General features: G+C 33.0%; 1 protein-coding gene across 1 annotated transcript in view; it reads left to right on the forward strand.

Annotated features, from left to right (window-relative positions):
• The window catches only part of LOC115214248, a 255,736-nt gene that overhangs the window by 120,975 nt on the left and 120,113 nt on the right, over window positions 1-14,648 (forward strand). Inside the window, exons 53-60 of the mRNA XM_036504830.1 lie at window positions 3,356-3,535; window positions 3,815-3,988; window positions 5,659-5,835; window positions 7,025-7,201; window positions 10,293-10,466; window positions 10,993-11,166; window positions 12,218-12,391; window positions 12,915-13,088. Of these exons, the coding sequence (XP_036360723.1) occupies window positions 3,356-3,535; window positions 3,815-3,988; window positions 5,659-5,835; window positions 7,025-7,201; window positions 10,293-10,466; window positions 10,993-11,166; window positions 12,218-12,391; window positions 12,915-13,088 (1,404 nt within the window). The remainder of the gene's footprint in view (window positions 1-3,355; window positions 3,536-3,814; window positions 3,989-5,658; window positions 5,836-7,024; window positions 7,202-10,292; window positions 10,467-10,992; window positions 11,167-12,217; window positions 12,392-12,914; window positions 13,089-14,648) is intronic.

The raw sequence follows: 14,648 nt of genomic DNA on the forward strand, positions 1-14,648 counted from the left end.
TATATCAAAATAAGCAACAAAAATATCCAGAGGTAATGCAGTACGTTCGTTTCATGCAACTCCATTTAATTGAACAATGCAATCATTACATCAATTTAAAATGTAGAGTAATCTTCAGCTGCACAAAGACAAAGAATTTAATCAAATTAGAACAGAAGGACGCATTAGTATAATTATACCTAAAATCTCCAAAAAGTTAAGGAGATAGACAAAGAACATGTCTCTACTTCAGCATAGAAGTTACTAAAATTATCAAGAAGACTCTGCCTGCCACTGATTTTTTTGTCTTTATGGGGTCAATTTTAATTTATAAACTAGTTTATCAAATCCTTTGTATATCTAAGGCTGAGAGAACAGAGGGAAGTATCTGTTAGGGTTAGGGGTGAGAGAGTAAACAGACATTCTAGTTGGTATAGCCATAAAAATCAAGATTCATTACAAGCAATATCATTAGGTTTAGTAAGGGAAAATTTAAAACAGGATGTTAGCTGATAATTAAGGGAGTCGCCTACTAGCAGACTATTGATAATGAAACAGGAGAAGTCTTATCATGTGGACTATAGTTAAATATTTTAAACAATTTTGCTATGTATACAGTTAAAGTTTAGGGTTATTCAAAGGATTATTAAGAAAAATATTATAACAAAAGGATAGAAATTTATGAATACTTTTGAGGATATACCAAACTTTTTACCACAATAGAGGAAAAGAAATCGAGAAATAGTTTAATATTTATGCATATTGTATACTTAAATACTAACTCATCAGATGGTATCTGTGAATATTGATTAATTGGTATATACTGGTATTAATAAAGGAGTATCGGGGTAAAGGAAAGTGCTAATTATATATTAATAAAATTTTAATCTATGCAGCATTTCTTATAAGTAGTGAATATACCAGTATAGTTTTATATAAGCTAACTATGAATTTATAGGGATACAAAAATTAGATTAATTTTATAAATAAATAAAAGCTGCCTTATCTAAAGCAGGATATGACCAACAAATTACTTTTCTCGGTCCTGAAAGTTTAGCACCTTTTAATAGAGAAATAAATGATAGTTGGAATAATAGAAAGTCTACTAACTTACTTAGTTGTGAAAAAATACCAAATGAGAACACATCCAACAAACCTATCATTTTAAATAATAATAACAGAATATGCTCCGATAAAAAAAGGTGACGATGAAAAAGAAATGGTTACTCCTCCAGATAAGGGGTTCACTAAAAATATATTAAAAAAACTATTAATCATGGCACGATTCTAGCAAGCAGGGAAAGCACAAATTTATACCGTCCTTACTTACACAAAAAATTTAAAGGTAAGAATCTCGTCTGGTTCAATATCCCATACAACTGTGCATTATCCACAAACATATATAGTAAATTTATGGCTATTTTAGAAAAAAACTTCCCTACTTCCCATAGATATAATAGAATCTTTTCGCGTAAGACAGTTAGAATCTCATACTCTACTCTGTCCAATATAGGTACCATCATAGCTACATTAAATAGGAAGAATATAAAATTAACCAGAATTAAATTGATGTAATGACTGCATTGTTCAATTAAATAGAATTGCATGAAACGATCGTACTGCATTACCTCTGGATATCCTTCTTGCATATTTTGATTTTAATCGCCTTACTTTGAAATTTTATAAATAATACCGTACAGAAGGTCGTGCCTCAACTTACGTACTATAATCACCTGAATCTATCTATCTATCTATCAATCTCTCTCTCTCTCTATGTATATATATATATATATATATATATATATATATATATATATATATATATATATATATATATATATATATATATATTTATTTATATACACACACATACTCACACACATATACATATAAGTTCACGAAATGGCTTATGATGACCAAATCTTTCAATCCTGCACTAGCAACGAAAGGTTCAGATCTTTCACTTACCAAATGCCATTAAGTAAAAACGTAGTGACTTGCTAGCTTCCAATGTTGTTGGTATCTCCAGAAGTTTGATATGTGTATTTTAGTTATCATACTTTATGGTTGCCGTGGATAAGTGTAATAATCGAAAGTTCAAAGAAATACATCCCTTATTGTAGTTCTGGGGCAGTATGGACGATGGAATATATATTTGAACTCCTCAAGAGCATTACTTCAGAGTAAAGATCATTAAAGTAACCATACTTCTATTAAAATTATAAACCCTTAAAAACTGAACCTTTAAATAGTCTGCAAAGTATAATGGATTCAGTTCTACTTAAAGTAAAAAAACTACCAACATTTATACACAAGAAAACACACAAAAACATGCATACATAAATATAAATCGAAGAAATCTATTGATTTTGCGTGAAAATGGATTTGGAAAGAAAATATATTCATTTAAATAGCACGATATTCTCTGTGTATATGTTTGTTATAGAAATTAGCGAAAGTTATGATATTACTTGTTCTATCAAACAGTTCTCTAATCTTATTTCATCCCTCTCACTTTGCCTCATCTAGATTTCGTTAATTTTCTGTGATATTCTCTTTCAAGTATTGTCTGGTATATTTTGTTAATAAAACTGTTTTACATATTAAACATTTATAAACTGGATAGTTATATTTGACTTCTTACTGGCTAAGTTATTCTACGATCAACTCGGTTGTTTCAACTGATTAACAAATTATTGCTGATTTATAATGTTGGTGAAGATACAAAAGTTTTGTTTCACATTTAGATGTCTGATTTATATGTCTAACCACTGGAGTAAAACTGTAAGCGCACGGTGCAATAATGATTTATTTTATGTTTAAAACTGTGATTGCAAAAATTATTTATCAATAGCCTTGTCAATTGAGTAGTTATGGATTCAATTTGAAATTTGTTATGGAATTTTGTGTTCAATTAAAAATGAAGACATAAATTCAAGAATATATCAAACGGGTCTTTCCGAATTAGAGATTCATTTTAAAGTTAAAGAAAAATAATTCAGTTAACTATATTAGAAAAAGATTTTTTGGTTAATAATATTGGCCAAAACACCACTTTACGTTATTTCATTACATCTATGATTTCAGTTCCGAAAGAATTGATTCACTTTCTAAAGTATCGCTTTATAAAGTATCACAAGTTGTCATTAATGTAATCTATTTGTATAATATTTCCGTGTGTGTGTGTGTGAGTGTGTGTGTGTGTCTGTGTTTGTGTCTGTGTTTGTGTGTGTTTGTGCGTGTGTGTGTGTGCATGCGCGTTTTTATATGCATGTATATATGTACACACACGTTCGTATATATAAGTCTTTATATGTGTGAAATGATTATGCAAATGTAGACAAATATCTAAACAGACATTTATTATGGTTGTTAGGACCAAGTCTTCCCACTCCTGACGCATTACGTGAAGAACTCAAGAAAGCGACACGACAAAAGGATAAGCGAGCTTTGGAAAATATTATTGATGTTTGCGAGACTACCGGATACCCTGAACTTGGGCCAGACCTTTGCAGAGCTAGAAATGCATTGCAACAGATTGGAGGTGGTCGAGGAGGTTAGATATATTTCTGTCTCATTGAAAAGATATGTGCATGTGTTGTTAATAAAAAAATATATTTGATATAACATATGCATGGATTGTGAAATCAAATTTGTCGGATAAAAACAATTTGCTTTTAATATTATTTATCCTAAAAGGAAAAGTTAAGATGTCGATAATGTAGATTTTTCATGCACTTCATCTAATCGTGATGTCACTTCTGTTTATCCAATCTGAATCAATAGACTACTTAGAGCTATTTTCTTCAGTCTCGTATGTACTTTCTATTCTTAGGATCACTGTCTCCAGACATAATGAAACGAAAATTAAAAGATGCCATGACTGAAAAAGACAAACGAAATCTAGATCGAATTATTAATGAATGTACTGCAGCAGGTTTGCCAGAGCTGGAAATGGATTTACAAAAAGCCAGAAGATTGTCAAACATCCTTGGAGGTGGTACTGGAGGTTAGAATGACTATTTCTCAACCTAAGTGCATGAATAAATTTCCTCAGACATCTGTCGGTTTACAAATTCCCAATCGCATGTTTCGCATGTCTGCAAATAACTTTCCTACGTGAATACAAAATTGAAAAATACAAAACATCAGATGTTAAGACAGTAACAGAAAAAAAAAACCGGAATGAATATTGTTAACATTTCTTATAACTTTATATTTTTCCCATTATAAATATTGTGTCTCCTTATTACTTACTCCAAACACACCCACAAACACGCTTATGTGCACATGTACACATTAACCAGCGTAAAATATAATACTGCATACAAATATCAACATTGTACGCGTATTCACACATACGCACATACCATAATGTGTGGTATAAAACATTATAGCTCTGTATTTTGAGCTTGTACACATACACCCTAATCCACCCTTTGATAATCTGAGTTTAGTTTTTCCACCAACTGGCATTTATGTTGCGAAGCATGAACTCTGAAAAAATCTGAAGAAAATATAACCAATGTGTTTGTGGGTGTATAGGAGAATGCTACAAGTCTCTTACAAGGACCATAAGATAAACGAAGTAGAGGAAAGACAGCCCCTGACAGTGTGGAAAAATCAGAGGCTCATCTATTATGGCCATATTTGAAGAAGCAGAGGTCTGGAAAGTATTATCATGGAAGGAAAAGTACAGGGTAGTGGACAAGAGTGGCAAGACAGCTAGAGAACTTGTGTCATCAATGCGCCGCAGGCGCACGATACATGATGATGATATATAAATGTATGTGTGTGTGAGTGTAATGTGATCACGTGATCGACCAGACTTATTGGATGCTGTTATACATCGCTGGTCACAATGCACTTTACATCGTTTTAGCTTTCGAATGATACCACTCCGCTGTGTGTATATAACGTAACATAAGTGGAAAGTAAAACTGTCGAGGTAGTGGAGAGAGAATCATTTTTCAGATTTAAGTTGATTGAGAGTTGAGAGACAAAAGACAGCAAATGCCGGAGGTCCGGTGAGTAGTTGCAATAAGGTTAGAGGCAGAGAACCTTGTAGCTAACTAGTTCAATACAACAGGCGATTCCATAACATTTATTAGTCTATGGCTTCTTTGAACATCATTGGTCTGCACACTCAAGAAATCAAGGAGTAACTTTTCATAATCGGATTTCTAATCATTCCACCAACGGTTTATATGCATGTTTTCCCTTCTACTCGATCACTTCCATTTTTATCCTTCAGACTCCACCTCACCATATTTTTTCTAACCACCTCACCCTCATCAGCTTCTCATCCTATTTTCTTTTCTCTTTCACTTCCTGCCTATTACCTATTCTGTCCCTTGCAACATTATGTCTACGTTTGTACACTTATAATGTTTTGTATTCGCTATCAACTGCAACCAGTCGTTCAAACATTGATGTAAATCTTTCCAATTTTTCCGTCTTTTCCTGTCTCTCATTTTAATCCTGAAGGACTATAAAAAAATATACCCGCTTTTATTTCTGATTAACTATATATATATATATATATATATATATATATATATATATATATATATATATATATGTATGTATAATACAATACACAAATACACACACTCACACACACACACATGCAGATATCTTTGTATGCACATGAGTATATATATAATTTTAAATTTAAAGATATTAAGTCTCCAAACGAACTACATGATCAGCTGAGTATGGCGGTTAGGAAGAAAGATATCGATACATTGAATAAAGCAATAATGGAATGTGAAGCCGCTGGCTATCCAGAGCTTGATGCTGACATCCGCAAAGCCAGAGTTGCACTGAAAAACCTTGGTGGTGGTAGTCGAGGAGGTAAGCAGGCAAAGTGCAGATTTTGTTCAGTCCATCGCATGATATAATATGGATATGCCTTCCGCATGATATTTTAACAATGTGTCTAACTATATATAATAAGATTTCTCAAATGTAACTTTCATCACATGTTTGTGATTGTTACAAAGAATTTTTTAAGTCAGTGTTTATCATACTATTTTCAATGCTCTCATTATTTATACAACGGTTCATAAAAGTTTGAAGAGTGAAATTATTTATGGAATTTACGACTAAAATGGTCATTATTGATGTATTTTCTGAACGATATTCCAAGGAAGTTTTAGAAATGCCTTATAGATGAATGAGTATATTATATCATAACAAAAACACTCTTTCATCAGATCATCATCATCATCATCATCATCATCATCATCATCACCATCGTCGTCGTTTAACGTCCGCTCTCTATGTTGGCATGGGTTGGATGGTCTGACTGAGGACTGGCGGACCAGATGGCTGCACCAGGCTCCAATCTGATCTGGAAGAGTTTCCACAGCTGGATGCCCTTCCTAATGCCAACCACTCCGAGAGTGTAGTGGGTGCTTTGACGTGCCACCGGCACGAGGCGTATTTCTGCACTGTGAGGAAGCTTTTGAATTCGTTGAGTCGGATTTCACGTATTTTGGGGTCAGTCACTATAGCACAGATGCGTCGTGCCATGCTGTATGAGATGTTTCCTTTGATGTGTGATGGGTGGCAAGAGTAGACATTTAAATATTGATGTTTGTCATTTTTTTGTAAAATATGTCTGTTGTAACTGTGGAGTTTTGTATTTTTGTGTGGATACGCAGGAATGGAAGTTCATTGCTGGATTCTAAAATGAATGTTTGGAAGGGGAAACCGTACATTTTGTATTCTAAATATAACTCAAAGAGGTGAAAAAGAAAGAAAGAGAAAAACGAAGGAAAAGGGGAGGAGCATATGAAGTTTACCGTAATCTACTCTTGAATTCTATATACACAGTGTAGTTACTTCTAAAGCTTATGGTCAAGAGATCAATGCTTCAGTTAGCTACATGGAAATTTTAAAAGTGAACCAACTTTGTGTATAAAGGCATGGATTCACCAGCATGCATTCCTGTTGTCTCATCTGCATGCTTCTTTACAGAAAGATTATTTTGATAGAATTATATTTAAGTTTGGGGAATTTTCCACACTTTCTTAATCAGGAAGTAAATCACCAGAAGCATTACGACGAATGCTATCAGACGCTGTGCAACATGGAGATAAAGACCAGTTAGAAAGTGCAGTAAACGAATGTGTAGCAGCTGGATTGCAAGAACTAGACACAGATGTGCAGCAAGCAAGAGAAGTACTCCACCACTTACGTGAAAAGCACCGACCAGGTCAGTGAGTCAAATTAAGTTTTATTACAGCGAGGTGAAATGTAAAATAAACTTCAAATCCAATGCAAATAGAGTAATTTGCTAATAATTATGCACCCCAGGAAATATTCTACGTATTGTCTCAAGTCTTTATAGGGATATGTAAAAACTTTCAGGCTGGTCTTCCCCGACTAGGCTTCTCATTCCCTGCTTATGTTTTTAAATTATATCAGAATCAGTATATTTATAGTGTGATAATCAATATGTATTGCAGTATGAAATATTCAAGTAAACGTTTTAAAACTCACTCTGTTACAACTCTTCCTCTTAAAAACCCTTGAATAATTTGTCACCATTTTTTTATAATAATACTAAGAGACTAACACAAAGATGCAGTGAAAACCACAGTTAAATATACTTTGGAAATGCAGCGACCTCTATACCTGGTTACATACTAACATACAATATGCTAAGCTTGTGTGAGATATTTTTACAGAGGCTGCTGATTGTGAAGCTAGCCCCACGTTCAAGTGTACTTAGTTACCTATGAAGTTTATGTAGGACGTTGACTTCAATTAACATCAATGAAGAATCTATTCAAAATCATTTTCATTGACAGATAACCGAATATATTCACTTTAATATTCCTAATGTAATATTTCTTTAACTGTAGTTGCAGTTAAATAACTGACATTTTATAAATTAAAGTATCTACAATCTGTTGTTAGTTAGTTAGTTAGTTAATATTTTGGCTCAAAAAGCAAGAAAGCAAGGCCATGTAGGGGGACATGGAGTTATGTACAGGGTGGTGTTCATGTAAAGAGTTCAGGCCACTTGTGGTCAAAGGAGACTTTGAACCGAGCGGTCGTCGACATCTTGAAAGTTATGAATCTATTTTTCCCAAACAACGTTTGAGTCACTACTTCCTAGCTCGTCAAAATCATATTCGGTAGCTCAGTACATACCTTATTCAGACGTCCGTCTTCTTTCCGTAACAGTTGGAAGATAAACCAGTAGATTTGTTACCAATGTTCAATTACTAGCCGAGTAAACTGAATCTTCTTTCCCGGCTCTTTGCCTTAAACACTTTTTCTTGGGAATGAATTTGCAATATATAGTTTATTACGCAGTTTAGCTGCGAGAGGTGAGATTGGATATTAAATAATGTTGAAATATATTCAAATTCAACTATAACAATCGTGAATGATTTGATTCGATTGTTTTGTTAACAATGTCTGCAATCTAACGATAATTACTTATAATTTAGTGGCAATTTAAATATTGACAGAACCGTCAGTGTACTACATAACAATTTTAGTGTCCTGATATGTGTTCTTTCGTTCAAATCCCAAGATAAACAATTCGGTGTCTAATTATTTGTTCCAAAAAACTTTGTTATTTGAAACATACAAAAGTATTAAAATATTTTACCATACAAGATTCAACCGCAATAAATTAAAATGCAAAATGAAACATTAGGTGTTATTTTTAGATTTTATAATCGTAACATACTGCAGCATATGGATCTTATCTTCCTTCCATATAGCTTCTGCTTGATAAAAGCAACCTTAATAATTAGGAAGCTTTCTGTTTTCATTTATTTATGTTCCTGTGGATGCAGGTACCTATACATACACATACTTTCTTTTACGCATCTGAGATGTAGTACAATTAAATATACTACATAGTCGATTGAATCGTGTTAATCAGTTGAAAAAATATTGATCAACATCAAAAAGTCATTGCAAACAGCGAAGCTGGTAATCCAGAGCTTTTAGATGAGCTTGTAAAGCTCGGACAACACTGGAAACACAGACAAAAATATGTGTGTATGTATATATTACACACACATGTATGTATGTATATATTGCTCATCTCTCTATCGCTTGCCCTATCTTTTGTCTCAGTTCAAATTAATATCCTTTTATAATATTTGATCTAATACATACATACATACACACACACACACACACACACATATATATATATATATATATATATATATATTACGTACTATATAAATAATACATATAATTTACACATACACATACAAGTATGTATACACATATATCATTATAACAGGTAGTCAGTTATATAAGTGTTCAATATAGTTTACCATGTTAAACTCATAAAACCGCATGTAAAATGCGCTATGATATAAGCTATAACACGTAACCAGAGCACAATACATTGAAAATCCAACGCAAAATGATATTAGCGATATTTGCATAATTCATTCTACATAATTCTCATGTGAGCGGATTATTACTTAATTAGGAAGAACTATCTTTTCGAAAGATGAGCTACAAAAATTCAGTTCTTTCCTAGAAACAGATATAAGAATAGCAGAAATAAAGAAATAAAGGGTCAAAATATGCCAGTGAGTGGTTTTTAGAAATTTGACCATTATTAATCATGTTTAGTGATATTGGTAGCAGGTAATGTAACTTAGTGTAATAGTAAAGCAATGGACATGAAATGAAACACCTACACATCAAACAACTATGATATGCGTACATATTTTCACGGTAGCATTTAGTACGGCAATTACATTTACAGATGCTTGTAGAAACATAAATCGATACCTCTGCGTTTCTATCGACTCACACCGCTTGACAACCAGTGTTGGCGAGTTTACTTCCCTGTAAAGTAGCAGCTCGGCAAAAGAGTCCGATAGATTAAGTACCAACCTTAAGCAAAATGCTTGTTTCGTTCGACTAAAATTTTTCAAGGCGGTGTCCCTGGATGGCCGCAGTATAATGACTGAAACAAGCAAAAGATAAAAGGTTATACACACGCGCGCACGTGCACACATGCATGTGCGAGCACGTACGCATGCATCGCATCCTCGATTTATGTATTTAAATATAAGCAGAAGATAAAAAACGAAGAAAATCAAGTAAACAAATTTGTAATCGTTATAATTAAACTTTTAACGCAATATTCCAGTTCTATAGTAGTAAAAGGAAACAACTACATTTGAAGTCCTATCATAATAACGCTCATATTAATGGGATGTAACCAAAAACAAAAACAATATAGTATCTAAAACAAGAAAACCAACAGAACAAAGACGAGCATTTATTTAATCTTAGCAACTATCTCTTGTCAGGTTCGAGATCGCCCGTTTCTTTACGTAATGAACTAAAGGAAGCAACCAAAGAAAGAAACAGGCCACTGCTTGAGAAACTAATACGTGAATGTGAAGAAGCCAAATATCCAGAACTGAGTTCTGATTTAAAGCAAGCCAGAGATACTCTGAAGAGCCTGAGTGGAGAAAGTGGAGGTTAGCATTTTGTGTGACTCGAAATATATATAATATGATTTATATTGCTACGATATAGTCTCTAAACTTGTGGGTTACATCTATCTATTTATCTATCTATCTATCTGTCTATATGTCTGTCTGTCTATTCTTTTTAGCGGTAGTATAAAATTTGAACATTTTATAAATATAGTAATTCCATCCTTTTCCCAATTTTGTAACAACTTACATCGTTCTCATGCAATATTTTTGCCATAGAAGAAGTTGTAAGATTGCAAAACCCCTTATGCAGATTTTTTTTCTTATATAATCCTGTCTTTGCCACAATTATAGTCTCTTTATACAGTATTGTTTCAAAACTATTCATATATATATATATATTAAACGAATACGTTAATATGTCCGCATGCTCTATATGAAGTATGTTATGCAGAAATAATTTATCTGAAATTTTGAAGAAATGTTATAGATTAATAAGAGTAAGCAATTCTTATATTTCCAGTATATTTTATCACTTATTTTTACTTGAATTATTATCTACAATCAGGAACAATATCTGAAGATACGTTAAGAGACAAACTTGAAGATGCAGTGAAAACTAAAGATAAAAGTGAATTGGATAGAGTTATCCGAGAAAGTGTAGCAGCCGGCATGCCAGGACTGGATGCTGATATACAAAAAGCAAGACGTGTATCAGATATTCTTGGTGGTGGCTCTGGAGGTTAGCCTTTATTCTACTGTACAGTTACACAATAGACTAATCAGCTGATATTTGATCGTGATGATTGACCTAAGATATTGCATATTTCCTGAGAGGTTGTTCAAAATATATATTTTACTGAAATGCTGAAGTACATTTAAGGCAGTGCATTTTATATTCTTTAAGTGGATCGTTGGCAAATTTTAAATGTTTAAAGGTATTATATTATCATATCAAACATTATAAATCGTTATCTGAAAATATACAACATACCAATCCTAAAAGAAATTGTTGGTATCTGCTAACTATCTACTTCTTTGACTTTCAAGCCCAGAATTTACATTTATGAGATGTGCTACTTACTTTTGGCTTTACGATCAAGAAAGTATTCACATATAAAGATGAACGGCACGCTGTTGCACTTGCAAATGTAAAATGTTACAATATCTTATGCTCGTAGTTACAAACCTGTTACTATATAAATCGTGGGTTTCATTATAATTCCATTGGGCAGCTTGATGCAAGATACATTAACACACGGTGTAATACCAAAGGCTTTAGCTGTTCCTCTACAGACATTTAAGCTTGTAAAGAGAAGAGAGGGAGAGAGAGAGAGAGAGAGAGAGAGAGAGAGAGAGAGAGAGAGAGAGAGAGACCATTCTCGCAATATACTTTGTAGAATATAAGGATTTAAAATCTTATGATGATCTTGATTGCTCTAACTTTTTAGTCTTTGCATTCCAGATACATTTTAACGTTAATATTTACGTCACAGACGTTTTCTCTTTTTAGATATTTAGAAATGAACATTTATTTGCAATAATAAGTATATATAGATTTTATTTATATTTCACCGTTAGGGAGTTGGATGAAATACATTGAGGTATAGAGTTACAAACATTTACGTTCTGAGTTTAAATCCCACCGTGATACTTTCACACTTCTAGGATCATTAAAAATGCAATATTAGTGGAATAGTGCAATTTATTTAATCAATTCTATCCTCCACCAAAATGCGTGGTGCCGATATTATAAATCAATATCTAATTACTTCTTTATTCGATTTTACTAGATGTAGTACCTTCAGATACATTGCAGAGTCAGTTGGCTCGTGCTATTCGTCAGAAAGATATTGGTGAACTGAAGAAAGCCATCGCAGACTGTGAAAAAGCTGGTTATCCAGAACTAGCAGCTGATGTTTGTAAAGCTAGGGATACTCTAGAGGCTCTTGGTGGTGGTCGTGGAGGTCAGCAGCATGGTTTTCTATATTATGTTGTCAAAAAAACTTTTTAAATATTGCACGTGTGAAATAGTTGTTTCCGAGTCTTATGTCAATTTATAACTAACATTAGCAGTTTCTAACGTTTCCTAATTTCCTTCTTTCATACATTTATTTTCGCATAAGAAATGATTCTCACTTATCTTCTGTTTTTTCCCCTTTTTCTATGTGTTTATGGCGTTTCGAGTTAAATCTAGTTCAATGTTTCTTCGAATATAGCGATTTTCCCCTTTTACGGGATTGCACATTTTAAATGTGTACGATTTATATCTGTATAGGAGTTCATCTTTCATTCACTTAGTGCATGCACTATTTTATTGAATGATCTAGTGAATATTTCTTTTAAAGATGAAATATAAATGTGCATGAATTAGATTATCACAAAAGAATCAATTACGGTATACGTATTTCTCGATTTTCTGCATGGCATGGTTTCATAAAGACGCACAATTTCATGAAATTCTCACTGTCGTATATATTTCATTGTTAGGAAGTAAGACACCTGACTCTCTGCGGACCAATCTCAGAAACGCTATGAGGGAAGGTGACAAAGGCAAATTAGACAGAGTAATTAACGAATGTGTTGCTGCTGGAATGCCAGAACTAGATTCTGACATAGAACGTGCAAGGAATGCTCTTGAAGATATGAAGCAAAGCAGTACAGGTTAGATTTTCAAATTACTCTTATGAGGATCTCTTTCTATATGCATGGCATGCAACTTCAATTGAATTTCAAGAATTGATATATGACTTCTCTTATTCAAAGCAATATAGCATTTGAAGACATGGTGAAATAAAGGAGATATATTTGAATTAAAAATTCATTTTCCTTTAGATCTCAACTGATGTTGATTTTTACTTTCATGTGCTGAAATGGAAATCATATTCTAGTAAAATATTATAAACAATTTCTATACATCATTGGAGATAGATTTTACAAAAATAAATATATGATTATAATCAATAAATAAAATAAATTTCAGGTAAGTTGTGCAATGCAAAATCATTAAATGATTCGAAATTTCTTACGTCCAGCTTTTGTTAAAATAGGAATCCAATTTACTGCAATATATTTTAGACATAATTATTTCATACCCACTTCTCATCTCCACACAGGTAACGGCGAAAAAGGTTCTGGTTGCTTATATATAGTTTCCAAGACCATCTAAATATATCTAATTTTCTAGGCATTTTCATTTATATTTCGTTTCTGTTTATATTCATTTGACAGCATATTTATTACCATTTAATATAACACTACTTTTATTATTTGCAAGCAATGTATTATGGTAGACTCACTCAATAACTTGGAAACATATCTCTGTAATTTTCGTTGAATCAATAAGTTATATATTGCAACAAGTTTTGTATATATGTAAAGAACTGCAAATCCCTCCACTTGTTTTCAGAAGGCACAGGAGATCATTCTCTCTCTCTCTCTCTGAAAATGCACACGCCTTTTCGTATAAATTCACTAACACAATTTTAATAACTTGCACTTCACCACACTTGCTCTAGAACTGAAAACTTCTTTCTTCTGCTCCTCCTCCCATCTATTTACCCCGCATCCACCTGCACCTCCCTTTTTAGTCCTCCATTCCATCCCCACTCCTCTTATCTAATCTTTCAATACCTCTACACTTACACGCAAACCCTCAATACAATAAACAAAGCTTTCACACAAACACATACCTTCCTTGGACTACTCCTCTCCCTACCCATCCATACCTTTCATTTACACGCGTATATATACAAACATTCACGCATGTATTTTTTTTACTTGTTTTTACTTGTTTTACTTTAATTTAATTTAATCTAGTTTGAATATTATTTTGCTCTTCTACTTGCCCATATATTCATATATTTACTTATTTATTTATCTGATTTGTTTTTGTGTTACCTGTTAACCATTAACGAACCGGAACCGCGTCATAGTTTTCAAAAAAAATTGCTGACCAATTAGGTTGCAGGACTGACCATAACCCCCCTCCCTCCATCTCACTGCACACAAGGATTCAGGGACTTGTTGATCGAAAAATCAACGAACACGAACACTGTACTTTGGTCACCACCTGGTGCCATACTCTCTTTAGTACCAGCTGGCATCCTATATATAAACTTCCACTACCGAAACACGGACCATTCTAATAAACCCACCACTGTAAACATAACGTGTATTTATATGTAAAATAAATAAGAACCACTGCCTAAATTTACCCTTCTT

This window comes from Octopus sinensis, linkage group LG7 (assembly GCF_006345805.1).
Source record: "Octopus sinensis linkage group LG7, ASM634580v1, whole genome shotgun sequence".
NCBI classification, from domain to species: domain Eukaryota; kingdom Metazoa; phylum Mollusca; class Cephalopoda; order Octopoda; family Octopodidae; genus Octopus; species Octopus sinensis.